General features: G+C 32.4%; 1 protein-coding gene across 2 annotated transcripts; it reads right to left on the reverse strand.

Moving 5' to 3' along the window:
* Positions 1-1,309: 1,309 nt before the first annotated feature.
* Positions 1,310-6,787, reverse strand: LOC106405923 (chloride channel protein CLC-a-like). 2 transcript variants are annotated; one of them, XM_048761198.1, is made up of 7 exons: positions 6,227-6,781; positions 5,609-5,809; positions 5,339-5,516; positions 4,722-5,254; positions 3,525-4,644; positions 3,358-3,445; positions 1,310-1,501 (listed from the first exon to the last, which is right to left on the reverse strand). In XM_048761198.1, the coding sequence occupies exons 1-7, from the start codon at positions 6,400-6,402 to the stop codon at positions 1,431-1,433; spliced, it is 2,367 nt and encodes a 788-aa protein (XP_048617155.1). In that variant the 5' UTR covers positions 6,403-6,781; the 3' UTR covers positions 1,310-1,430. The 2 variants fall into 2 exon arrangements, with proteins under 2 accessions (XP_048617155.1, XP_013701933.1); XM_013846479.3 differs by lacking the exon at positions 1,310-1,501 and having other exon boundaries at positions 3,096-3,445; positions 6,227-6,787.
* Between the last annotated feature and the right edge of the window lie 6,700 nt (positions 6,788-13,487).

Genomic DNA, 13,487 nt, shown 5'->3' on the forward strand with positions numbered 1-13,487 from the left:
TTGTGATTGTAAATGAAATAGAGTTACGGTTTTCTTAATCTTGTTTCGTCTTCCTTGCATGGATAGAACAGTTTAGCAATTTCGTTGTACAAACGTCGTGATGCTTGATTTGATTAAGAAAATTAGCTGGCCTTGATGTTTGATTTCATTTAGGATCATTTGAATTCCTGTTATATATTGAGAATTTCATTTGATTCTTTGTTTGATTCTCGTTTCTATTGTATGTATTGAGTTAAATTTTGAGTTTCATATATATATTGCAACTGATTAGTTAGAGACTCTCGTTTCTATTCCTGTTATACATTGAGTTATATATCAAGTTTCATGTATAAAATGCTCTGTAATGAATGATGTAATATAGTCAGCCTTTTAATACTATCGTTTCAGTTAAACCGTGCCCTTATTGAGTTTGAAATTGAGTTATATATTGAGTCTGATGATTTAGAGTTACAGTTTGAAACTTAGTTTGATTGAAACCAAATACCCTTTGAATTAAATGACCTTGTAAAAGTTAACTTGATTGGTTTTTGTGTTGTTGTTTGTGTAATAACTTCTGATAAGACCTTGTTGGTTTATGGTTAGTCATAATGTGGCTTACTTACCACACTTTAAACTTTTGGCTATTAAACCTCAACCATACATTGTATAATCGACGCAATCTACTATCTCGCTTTCTCTCTTCTCTGTTCTTATTGGTATGGCTTCAAGGTATCCATATACCCAGTCCTCTGGTTATATAGGACTCCTTAACAGTCAACACGAAACTGTTAACCATGAAAACTACCCTTATGGAAGTTTTCATTCTTGTGTGAACCTTGGAGCATCAAAAATCCCCCCTTTCAGTTCCCAACAACCTGACGTGCCATCTCAACCTGTAGTCACACCAGTGGAGCGTAGGGAGAGGAAGAAATAGACGCCTTCTGACGACGAGGTTCCGATAAGTGGCTGGCTGAACACATCTAAGGATGTTGTTGTTGGAAACGATCAAAATGCACGGACCTTCTGGGAACGTGTTGAAAATTATTTCAAAGCAAGTCCTCACGCTAGAGCGTGCCTTCGGAGTCCTGCAAGCTAGATTCGCCGTTGTTAGAAATCCATCTAATTTATGGAATAAAGACAAAATAGGAAATATTATGAGAGCATGTATCATACTCCATAATATGATTGTCGAAGATGAACGAGATTTATACACTCAGCATAACACTTCAGAATTTCAACAAGATGTTGATCCTACATTTGTAGTCAAGAGGACTAAAAATCTCGGTACTACAATGGGTCGTCGAGCAGAAGTTCGGGATAGACAAGGCCATCAACAATTAAAAGAAGATTCGATTGAAAATATATGGGCTAAATTTGGACATCTCCCAAATAACTACAATGTTTAGAAAAACTTGGACGGAGAAAAAAAATAAACTACAATGTTTAAGTTTTTATGAATTCAATAAAATGTTTGTTTGCTTTTTTATCATGTTTGTAATTTTTTTTCCAACTTTGTAATTTTCTCATGTTTTCAATTTTAATGTTATATGTTTTATTTTAATTTTTTTCTTTTATATATCATTACTTATTTAAATAATTAATTAATATACTAAGAAACATCAATAAGTCTTACCAATAATCCTATTTTCTAAAATTGTCCTTAACTTTAGTCCTTAACACCTAAATAATAATTAACTAATCTAAGGACTTAACAATTAGTCCTAGCATGCCCTTACATAGCTTTTACGTCAAGTGCAGTTTTAGACGGGTGTCAAGTATTTGATTGATAGTTTGAGCAATTGCGTGATGTCAGAGCATCTACAAAAAAGAACTCTATTTTGAAGTTTCTAAAGCTCTATATTTAAAGTTTAAAGGTGTTCTTCTCCAAAAGCAAAACTTCAAACTCAACTTTAAAACTATTTATATTTTATAATATGGTCCTTATATTTATCATAACTAATTTGAATTCATAAAAATTTTGTAAATAACTAGCACATATATAAACATATTACAACAATATTAATTAATAAAATTTTATATTAAAATATAAATTTTTAAACAAAATAATTTAATTAATATTAAACTTCAATCAAAATACCATATTATTCTATTAAGTGATTTCCGTAATGCATATATGATCTACTAGTGCTTTTTGAAGTAAAAATGGTTATCCTCATTTTTAATTTGTAAATTAGATATAAAAATTGTTGAAATTGGGTGATATTAATACTTGTAAATACATTAGATAAGAACAAGAAAGTAAAAGATAAACATAAAATATTGCTAAAAGACTAATTTTTATCGATAATATTAATACTCGTGAATATATTCAATATAAACAAGAAATAATTGTACGAAAATACATCATCAACAACAACAATAACGACCATCTTCAGTTACACAAAAAAATTGGACAATATTTAGAAATTTTGAAGGTTCCGGTTCAAACTTACTTGACTATTAGTGTTGTTGTAATATTTAAATTTGTGTAAATAGTTATGTCTTCATGTAATTTTTAAAAGCATTTTTTGTTAAGTTTCTTTTGTATATTTTTGTTATCTAAATCTGCTCTTAAATATTTTAAATCTTATTTTAAAGTTTTATTTAATTTTATGTATAAACTTAAATTTTGTAAACAAAACTTAAATATTTATGAGATATAATTCTTATAAGGATTAAAACAATAAACAATAAAATATATATAAATCATAAATGTGTTGTGTAATTGTATGGATCAAAATGCAAATAAAATATGAAACTTCAAATTTGAAGTTTTGAGTAGTGAAACTTCAAATATAGAGTTTCACTCCTCAAAATTTCAAATTTGAAGTTTTGAAGTTTCTTTTTGGAAAGCAAAAAAACTTCGTATTTGAAGTTATAGAATATCTTTTGGAGATGCTCTAAAACCGCACATTTTTGAGAAAATTTCTTGATTGGTGGTGAAAAGCGGTTTTGACAATAGGCACTTTGAATTCCGCTTTTATTTTGTACACGTCAGTCCCCCGTTTCTTCATGACAACAACTTTTTATATACATTCTTGGTTCAAATGAGTTATAAGAGGTTCTATTGCAAATGACCGGCAGATACTGACAAAAACTTTCAACAGAATTGTAAATGTACTCGAATTGATTATTTCTTGTAATATATGGTAAAAAAAATATAGAGCTTTACAAGTAGAAAGTACAAATGTACGAAACAACAATATATGTGTTTTTGTGTGGGTCTAGAAGAAAGAATGCAAGCAAAACTGGACAGAATAAATATCACTAAGAATGGGAGAAAGAACACAATAATCCAAAGATGATGCAATCACTCACACATAAGCAAAAGGTAATGAATCTTGCTTTTGCTTAGTTTCTTTTATCGTAGCTTTCCACTTTTGTGTTTATCCAAATGAGGAAACGCTTGGAGAATGTTATAAGCCCTTAGATCTTGCCTTGTTAAGATCCCTATCACAGGAGACATCTGCAAACACATAAAAGACAAGTTTAAAGTAGTGTTCTTGCAAGATTGCTTACTTTCAAGAAAGGAGGGGACTACTTACTCCTGAAGCTTGAATCTTGGGAACAATCAGCAGATGTCTGAGACCGACCGATCGGAAAAGCACCAAAGCCTTAGCGACCGACATACTCTGCACCACTGTGTAAGGTGTAGTGTTGGTCAAAGGATGAAGATCAACATACATTTGCATCTCTGAGCTTGTGATTGCAACATCGTCGAAATTGTCTTCTCTCTCAGCCAACTCCACCGGTGTGAACTTTTCTCTGACTTCCCAGTCTTCTGTTCTTCTCTTCTCATTCAAGAACCATCTCTTTTTCAAAACTTTAACAAGATGTGCTCTCAAGATCAACCCATGAAGCTCTGTAGCATCACCATCCAGTACCGGGAAGGCGTTATGCGTTGTGTTCCTCAGTGCATCTACTATATTGGCAACTTTTTCAACTCCGCGAAGGGTAACCACCGGAGGCTTAGCATCACCAAGCTCACCTACAGTGAGATTCCTCATCCATGGCTCAGGATTTGCTTCCAGGAATGGTAAGCCCTTAAGATGGAGAATGATCTCGTAGATACTAAGATTGAAGCTGTCTCCAACTGTTTTAGCAATGAGAAGCACAAACATAGTAATGGGCAACAAAAGAAGGTTGTTGGTGAGCTCAAGGAATATAACACAGAGAGAAACAGTCATTCTCATGGAACCAGCCATGAGAGAAGCTGCACCAAGGACCGCGTAAAGCCCTTGGTCGATCTTTGTGTAAGGTCCCATTACTGTGCCTAGCATCCGACCGTAAGCAGAACCCATGAGGATGATCGGTAAGAAGAGACCGGAAGGTGTGGCTATACCGAATGTGATAAGCCCCAAAATGCAGTAGAGACCAAAGTATATCCACAGGGAAACCATACCAAACTCATTAGGAGTGTTTGAAGAGAACACGTTTCTGACAGCATCATCATTGGTTGTGAGAAACAGAGTCGCTAGATCGTTGTAGTAACCGTTGGGACAGTTGAACTGCTTGAAGTTCCCTGATCTTCCGTTTGTTGGACATGCCTCGTCTATCGAAGGATTACAAGGCTTGCATTCCGCTAAGAAAGGAAGCCCGTACAAGCAAAGTGATGTGAAGAGAGACACCGAAAGACTTAGAAGCACCTTGTGAATCTTACCCTTCCTGCACAAACCAATGTTAAGTAAAGTGAAACTCTCTTGTGTTGTTGATGTTTTCTTGACTCACAAGCAATCACTTACTGGTTGATGAGATTGTAAAGACGAAGGACTTTATGAAGAAGGTGATTGTACAAGCTTCCAAGAATGCCACCAATGACACCAATCAATGTAACAGGGATTATATCCACTGCATGGTACCTAACCTCTACATGACTCACATCAAACATAATGAGTCCTCCTTTACCGAAAAGCCCGCATTTGCCGGAGTTGCAAATCTCTATGAAAGCTCTCAATACAACCACCACAACAGCTGTACTGAAGAAGGTTCTCCATAGAAGAGCGCTTCTCCACCACGTGGCAACTTCCTCAAGAGCGAAGAGAACCCCTCCTACTGGTGATCTGAAAGCTGCACATACTCCAGAGGCAGATCCACATGTAATAAGATCTCTTCGGTCTCTGTCGTTGTTGAAGTAACGAAGCCATCTCCATTTGATTCTATGGTTGTCTGGACCACCTTGACCGAGTAAAGAAGCTATGCAGCTTCCAATGTGAACCAAAGGCCCTTCTTTGCCAAGATCAAGTCCAGCTGCAACTGCTCCAATACTTCCAACAATCTATATTCCAAAATACAGCAAAAAAATCTATGAGTCAAATAATTAATAGATCTCATGAACGCTCACAAGCTTTAGGAAACAAACCTTAACGATCATGGTGGTGGCACCAAACATATTGGGAGTGTCGATGCCATTAAGATAAGCTTTGATCTCTGGAATCCCAGGACCAGCAGCCGTAGGAGCAAATACAACAACAAGTACTGTCCCCACCAGAGTCAGACCCAAATTCGCACCAGTAAAAACCAACAGACCTGTCACATATCTATTTCAACAGAAACGTATCATACAAGTTAACTCCATTTCTTAGTTATGAACGTTTTTTTTTTGGTCAAGATTTTGATGATGAGTCAATACCTGTCTTGACCGATATAGTGGCCGACGGCCAGGAGTTTGTAACCCGCGATGTTTTCGACGGCGAGGTTGATGAGAGTAGCTATGAGACCAGTTAAGAGACCAACAAGAAAAGCTAATGTCCATTTTGCGAATATGTATTGCAACACTTGTGTCTTTGATCTGCTTCTCCAGTCATGCTTGAACAGATCATTCTCGTTTATTCTGCAGTAATCACAAATTTTAATTTAATTTTTCTTACAAAATTATTACAATAGTTCATGTCTCCATCACTGAATACTTTCCTTCGAGTTATTTATGAAATTAAAGATTATCTGAAAACAGAGTAAAGATCAAAACTTTATGAGACCAAGACTAATCATGCTACTATGCAAAAGGTGACCCAAGTTCTTGACATCGATTCTTTTTTAAGATTTGGCTATTGATTGTTTGCGGAAAATTGAAGAAGTGAGAGACTTGAAGTATTACAACAGTTCATATGTCTGCATCACTGCTATATTCATCCAATTTTTATTTATTTTATATAAATGACGATAATCTGAAAACAAGAGAGTAAGACTAGTAAGATCTATAGAGAGACTGAGATCAAGAATCTAAATCTGTTAGGTAAAGAAGACATACTCATAGTCTAAGCTCTCGATGTGTGAAACTTTGGTACCGACCAAAGCAAGAGGAGTTGAAGAAAGAGTTCTATGTCTCTTAAGGAGTGGCTGGTTCATAGTGTTATTCTCCGGATCTGCTTCTTCTTCTCCATTGTAGTTACTATTACTAATCTGTAAGTTTCCGTCTTCATCCATGGATAACTCTTCCTATCTCTCTTATGATAATATGACCACCCGAAGAAAGAAAGAGAAGAAAAAGGAAAAGAAAAAGAAGATGGAAAATAAAAGGATTTTGGTTGGATCTTCAAGAGCTTTCTCTCTGTCACAAAACCACTTATGGTTTGGATTTCTCTGCGTGTTTAATTTGTCGTTTTTACTAGAGGAAGCACTTTTGCTAAAGCTTTATAGATCTCTCTAACATATAGACGCATAAAAAAAACATATAGACGCATACATGCATCATCTATATACACACTATATGTATATGTAATGTTTATACATACAGAACATTTAATTTAAAATTTCATTTGTTGTGAGGAATCACCAGTGGGTGGATGGGTGCCATATGCGTTTCTCACTAGAGATAAGACAATCATTATTGGCCTATATAAATATAGCCAAAAGAAGAAAGGCAATTTACGGCATATGTTGGAATATTAAAAAAAAAAACAATTTGTGTGTGAATGAATCGTCTACGTACTTTTAAACTATCTTTTAACTTGAATACATAAAAAAAATTGTTAGAAAGTAAAAAATTGTGATTATGGATACAAACCCTAGATTAGCTTATATGTTTCTTTATATGAAAATAAAGGCCAATGTTGTTTATAAATCACTTTGAATTTGACGTAAATTTGAAGGACAGTTCTTTTTCTTCTAATTTGTCAAATTGAAATAGTTTATTCTTATCCACAAAGAAAGATCATCCATTTTTGTGTGTGACTAGAAAGAAATGGACTATTATCTATATATATATGCCTAAAAAATATTGTACTACTCTTTTTTTTCCAATAGCGAAAAGAAAACAAATTAAAAATGTATATGTAATTTTGACGTAAGTTGAAGAAGGAATGAATAAACATTGTTATATACTCCCTCCGTTTCATATAAGTGTCGTTTTAGAAAAAAAATTTCGTTACAAAATAAATGTCGTTTTCGATTTTCAATGCAAAATTTATTAATTTTATATAAAATTTATTTTTCTATTGGTTGAAATATGGTTAGGTGTATATGTAATACTATTTTTTTATAAGAAATGTATAAAATTAATTGTTTCCTTAATCCGTGTGCGAAAACTTAAAACGACACTTATAATGAAACACAAGGAGTATATACTAAACTTAATAATTTTTATATACTCTTGAACTCGGACATTTAAGAGTTTTTTTTGGCGGCAAACAGAAAAGTTTTACGTGGGTAGTTCCAAAATCCTAGGGTGACATCCCTTTATGGCCGAAAGTGGGAATATTAGGTTATTACACCTTTCATAAAAGGGTTTCTCATTTACATTTTTTTAACATTTCATCAATTTTCTGTTGATTGGAAATAACTAACTTTATCATAATGTATCAATTTCTAAATATATAATTTATATTTCTTAAGTAATACACTATAACTAGTTTTATTTGTTTCTTGAACAGACAGACCAACGCTCCATACTTTTCCGTTTTGGATTGATAAAGACTGTTGCATGTGGATCTCCAAGGCATTGACAAATTTATTCTGTTTTACGTGTAAAATATTCTACAATTTGCACTAGAGGACTATTCTTTATACAATTTTAATTTAAAATATTTGTTGGGGTTACTTTTGTACACATGGCAGATCACAAAAATAATTCGACAAAGTTCTTTTAATCTTTTCCATTTCTCATCAAAAATAATATGCATGTGTTACGTAAATAATTTCCTCATAAAAAAGCATTATCAACTTCAAAATAAAAGTTTATTTTTCCTAATAAATAAACATAATTTTGAATCAGTCATTTGGTTGCGTACTGCCCCAGTGACCATATCTAGGCTGGTGGCTAGTGTCAACCAGACAACTCAGCCAACTACACCAGACAGATCAACAAAGCTTTTGTGACCAATAATATAAAAACGTGTAATATTACACACTACTTGATTATCTCAAGATCCAACGTTCAAAACAATTCCGACCCCTGAGGTGACGAAGAGCCACTTTAATATTAATTTTCATTGTACGAATATTTTATATGTAATCATTTATTCACCATACACGTGATTATATATATGTAATATATGTACATATATGCCGGCCCCAAACTTCACTTTAAAATAAATATTTGACCGAATATATAATTAAGCAATCCATAAGTTTTAGGGTTATAAGGACCTAGTCGGGTGGCGCATGGCGTCCAAATGTTCTTAAAAGATTTGGGATCGAATGCCAATTCAAGTTTATTCATCTATCTACATGGCCAAACAACAAAATCTAATTCTTCTTACGAGCAACTGGATTTGGCTGGCGCTGGTGGTCAGCTCTCAATTTCATGATTATCGCGGTTTTCTAAACCGGTTTCTGCAGGAAATTAATGGGTGGGTTTCATTTTTTAAAAAAAAACGGTCGCGAGTTAAGGATCGATCTTGGGCCAGTTTTTGCACTGTTTGCAGGTCCCACCGACACGTGGTGGTTTGGATTGGTTCAATTTTTTTTTTTTTGAAAACAAAAAAAAAATTAAAAAAATTTTTTAAAGACTCCATAAACGGGTTTTACCGTTAATCATGCTCTAATGGGTTGGTTTTCAGTATGTACGATGCATGCTATCAAATGTTTAACATATATTTTGGTCATGGGTGGGGCCCATACAGATGAATATACACGTGGCAACTGTGAAAACCATGTGATCCATTTGTAGAGTCCCTATTTGACGATGATCTTGTTTTTATCAGGGGACCACAAGTATTTGATCCAACTGGCTGGTCTCATGTATGGTACACGTAACTAGTCGTGGTTCATGTGAGCTTTTGATTTTTGCTTTTTATTTTCTTTCGCCCATGATAGAGATGATGAAATAACATAAAGTCATAAACCAACTATAACAAACAAAAGTTATATGTTCGAAGAAAACATTAGTTTTATATAGGAAGGCGGATAAAATAGACAATGTTTTGGTTTTAGTTTTATGATATGATGTGTTTAATTAAGTTTTTTTTTTTTTTTTTTTTTTGAGAAAGGGCTTATGTGTTTGATTAAGTTTGTTTTTTCACTTTCAGCAAAAAATATTTTTTTTTTCTCATCAGCTAAAAGTGTTAAATAATATTACAAATTTTTAAAAATTATTAAACGATTAAAAATATAAAGAAAAATCGATAAAAGACCATGGATAATACTTGAAATGAAACAATTTTGATCTCATGATTTTAAAGTCTTTATCATGATAGTTTTGAAAATTTGGGTGTTAAAAAACTACGGACTGAGATTATCACATATCCTTTTGAGTATAAAGTTTAACAAACATATTGGCGATACAATTATTTTTTAATTTGGAGAAGAGATGATAAGATTGTAATGTTGATGAACACGGCGTCGACTCACCGCCTTTGGCCGACCAGCTACGTTACACTCTTGAGTCTTGCCATGTTTGCGTTATGCAATTCCTCGACCTTGGGGATGGGTTGATAGTGCCGAGTTTTTTTTTTATAAAAATTATATTATTCTTCCACTTAAATGATTAAAAAATTACGGCCTGAAATGTAGTTTAGGATTAGGTAGTTAGTTGATCATAATCTGCAAGAGAGTGCCCAGTTATTTTGTTCATCATTTCCTGTGTATTTTTAAATAGGGTGAATTTGTGAAATGACCAACTTTTGGAAAAGAAACTAAGTGCAGAGCACTGATTTTGACATAATGTATTATCTAACAATTGTGCTTCATTTTCACCAGTTTTACCTTTGATTCATACAAGTTGAGATAATACAGTCACATCACATACATAATAAACACAAACATTTCATTAATTCTACTTTATATAACCAAAATAATATAAAATATTAATTATACATCAACCCTTAATTCTAGATACTAAAACTTATCTCAATCTGAAACTAATCTCTAAATAATAAACCTTAAACCCTAATCACTAAACCCTAAATCCAAATATAAACCATAAACTCAAATATAAATCTAAATCTAACTCCAAATTTTAAATACTAAACCCTAAATGGATCACTAAACATAAACTCAAATTTAAACTATATTATATATTTATAATTTTAAAATAAAATTAAAATTTGAAATATATATATATATATATATATATATATAATATTTTGTGATATTAAACTATACTATATATAAAGATGAAAAATATCATACTAAACTCTAAACCATGGCCACTAAATCTTAAACCCAAATCTAAGCTATAATATATATTTTAAAGAAAATCAAAATCTGAAATATATAATATTTTATAATATTTTATAATATTTTCAAGTACAATACATACATAGTATGAAACATTGTATAAAATAGTATACAAATGTTTGTTCTATTTATATTAGTTGAGCATCATATGTAAAATAGTACGAGAAGAAATAAAAGTACTTATTGATGAAAAGACGTTCTTGAACTATACATGACCCTAACATTGTCAAACATTTGAATGAAACTAATTTTATATTACGAGCAATCATACAAAAAGGCATAGAAGAGAAATATTAAATTTGAAGACATGACATATAAACCCTAAACTCTAGTATGAGAAAGAAATTACTAAACTCTAAATCCTAAACCCAAATATAAACCCTAAACCATAATCACTAAACCCTAAACCCAAATATAAACCCTAATCACTAAACCCTAAACCCAAATATAAACCCTAAACACTAAACTCTACTCACCCACTTAAATACTAAAACCCTAGACAAACCCCTAGTTACTAAATCTAAACCCAAATAACTAAATTATAAACCCAAACAAAATCTATATAATATGTTGTCAATTTTCTCAATATACACGACATAGTATGGAACCGCTATAAATAGTATAGAAGTACTGGTCCACTCCATTTACATTTTCCAAATGACCAAGTTTGAGAACGAAATTACTAAACCCTAAACACTAATCACTAAATCTTAAACCCAAATATAAACCCAAAACCCTAATTTATAAACCCAAATCTCAAAATCTAATGCAAACTTCAACTTCACCACCATTCGTCTAAATAATAGAATTTAGATTTTTAAACTAGAATTGGTAATAATGAATATTCCAAATAATCAAATTTGTTCAACATTAAAAAAATGAATTTCATATTACAATCAATCACAGAAAATGACGGTGAAAATAACTATTGAATTTGAAAACATGGCATGTTATTACATTTTAAGGAATAGTATGGCATTTCGTCTCAAATAGTATGGTATCCTTACACAAATATCTACCCTAAAGAATATATACTATACTATTCATTTCACTGAATAGTATAGACGGAGAGTTCATCTTCTTCAATTCTTCTTTCGTAGACATGATGATACACATTCATTTGGCTCACTCTCATTATTCTTTACCACCATATAGAGATCGTCTCCATCTCCTCCCTTTTTTCTGACACATCGACACTTTACAGATCCGCCGTCGTTATTCTTCACCGGTGGATATCTATCATGGATCTAACTCTGATGCGATAATCTCAATCTCATTTGCAAGATTTAAAAACGAGAACAATATGAAAACAAAAGCATGATTGTGAGAATCAGTGAGTTAAGAGAAGGAGGAAAAAAATGAAAGAGTTGGTGTGTGTTCTCACCGTCTACGCCTTCATCGTTGCTTCTTTTTTACCACAATTGATTGTTTTTCTCGTGAGAAGAAATCAATTCAAGAAAAAATGTAGGAAAAAGAATTTCACCTACGGTAAAATTACCAAAATAAAGTACATGCGAGAGAATGTGTGATTTTCAAAGACCACACGTTCCTTTTGAGTATTATTATTATTATTAACTTTTCTTTATTTTTTCTTACATGTTTCAACCGGTTGTATGTGAGGGCAATATGAGAGTATTATGTATAAGAGGTAGAGTGTATAGGTGATGTAGGGTTTTTGGTTAGCCATTGAATTATAATTTGTTTGATGGTTATAGGGTCCAAATTCCTTTTTAAAAATGTTTGGTTTCAACTACTATTATTAATAATAACATACAATGATAGTAAACCAGATGGTATTTTTTTTTTGTGTGATCATATCCAAATGGCATCGCTATCAAGTCATTGCATTCTATCCCAAAATATTACCATGTTGAATGATTCAACATATTTTTCATTGTCCAACATAGTTCTTCCAACTTCATATGTAACATGGATTTTTTGGGATATAATTTTTTATACCGTTAAGTTGTGACCGTTCAATGATATCAAGCCACAACCATCCATTTCCACTTAAAATTGATGTAGAAGTTTAAGATCCATCTACCAAATGTATATTCTCCAAACATAAGATTTGAGATGGGTCAATAGGCTAATTTTTGCAGTATTTTCCTAGTTTTGTTTCATAAATATAACTAAAATTTTTTTTACATGAAATCCACTTGGGTCAATTGACCCACTTCCCATAAAGGTGGCTCCGCCATACGTACTCTACATAACTAAATTAATTAAAAAAAAATCTCATATAAAATAAAATAATATAATAAAATGCCATGCTAATTCTTTTTAAAACAAAAAGCTTTTTTAAGGATCTCAAAAAATCTTCTTATTTTTTCAAAAAACTTCAAAAGCTTCAGCGGCCCTAAAAAAAACAAACAAATAACATGTAACATCCACAAACAACGTGCTGCCGGTGAGGTAATGTTGGATGTGCTTGCGAGCTCGAGACGTGATTCTTTGGGAATGTATTGATGAGTGGGTTTCTAGAAGCTGTAGAAGCCGGTGCTTCAAGGTTTGAGGGCGCCTTTCTCTCCGATAGCTCACGGCAACTGGAGGCTTGTTCCGCTCATACCCTCTCATTAGGTCCGTCGCTGCTACGTTAACATCAGTCCCTTTCCGGACATCATCTTCTTTTGTTTAAAGTTGTACTTGCTTTAGATGATCTGTTTAGTTTCAATTCTTGCACTCTGCTACTTTGTGTCTGTGTTCTTCTGTAAAAAATGAAAACTTGGTAATATAATCTTAACATTTTACCAAAAAAAAAAAAAAAAAACATCCACAAACAACATAAATGAAAATCACACTGCTTTAGTTAGCTTTACGTATTCATTTACGTTTATGAATACTCTACATATTTTGTTACCTTGTTATAGCGATTAGGAAAAATATTTACAATA

The sequence above is a fragment of the Brassica napus genome, chromosome C6 (assembly GCF_020379485.1).
Source record: "Brassica napus cultivar Da-Ae chromosome C6, Da-Ae, whole genome shotgun sequence".
Classification (NCBI taxonomy): Eukaryota; Viridiplantae; Streptophyta; class Magnoliopsida; order Brassicales; family Brassicaceae; genus Brassica; species Brassica napus.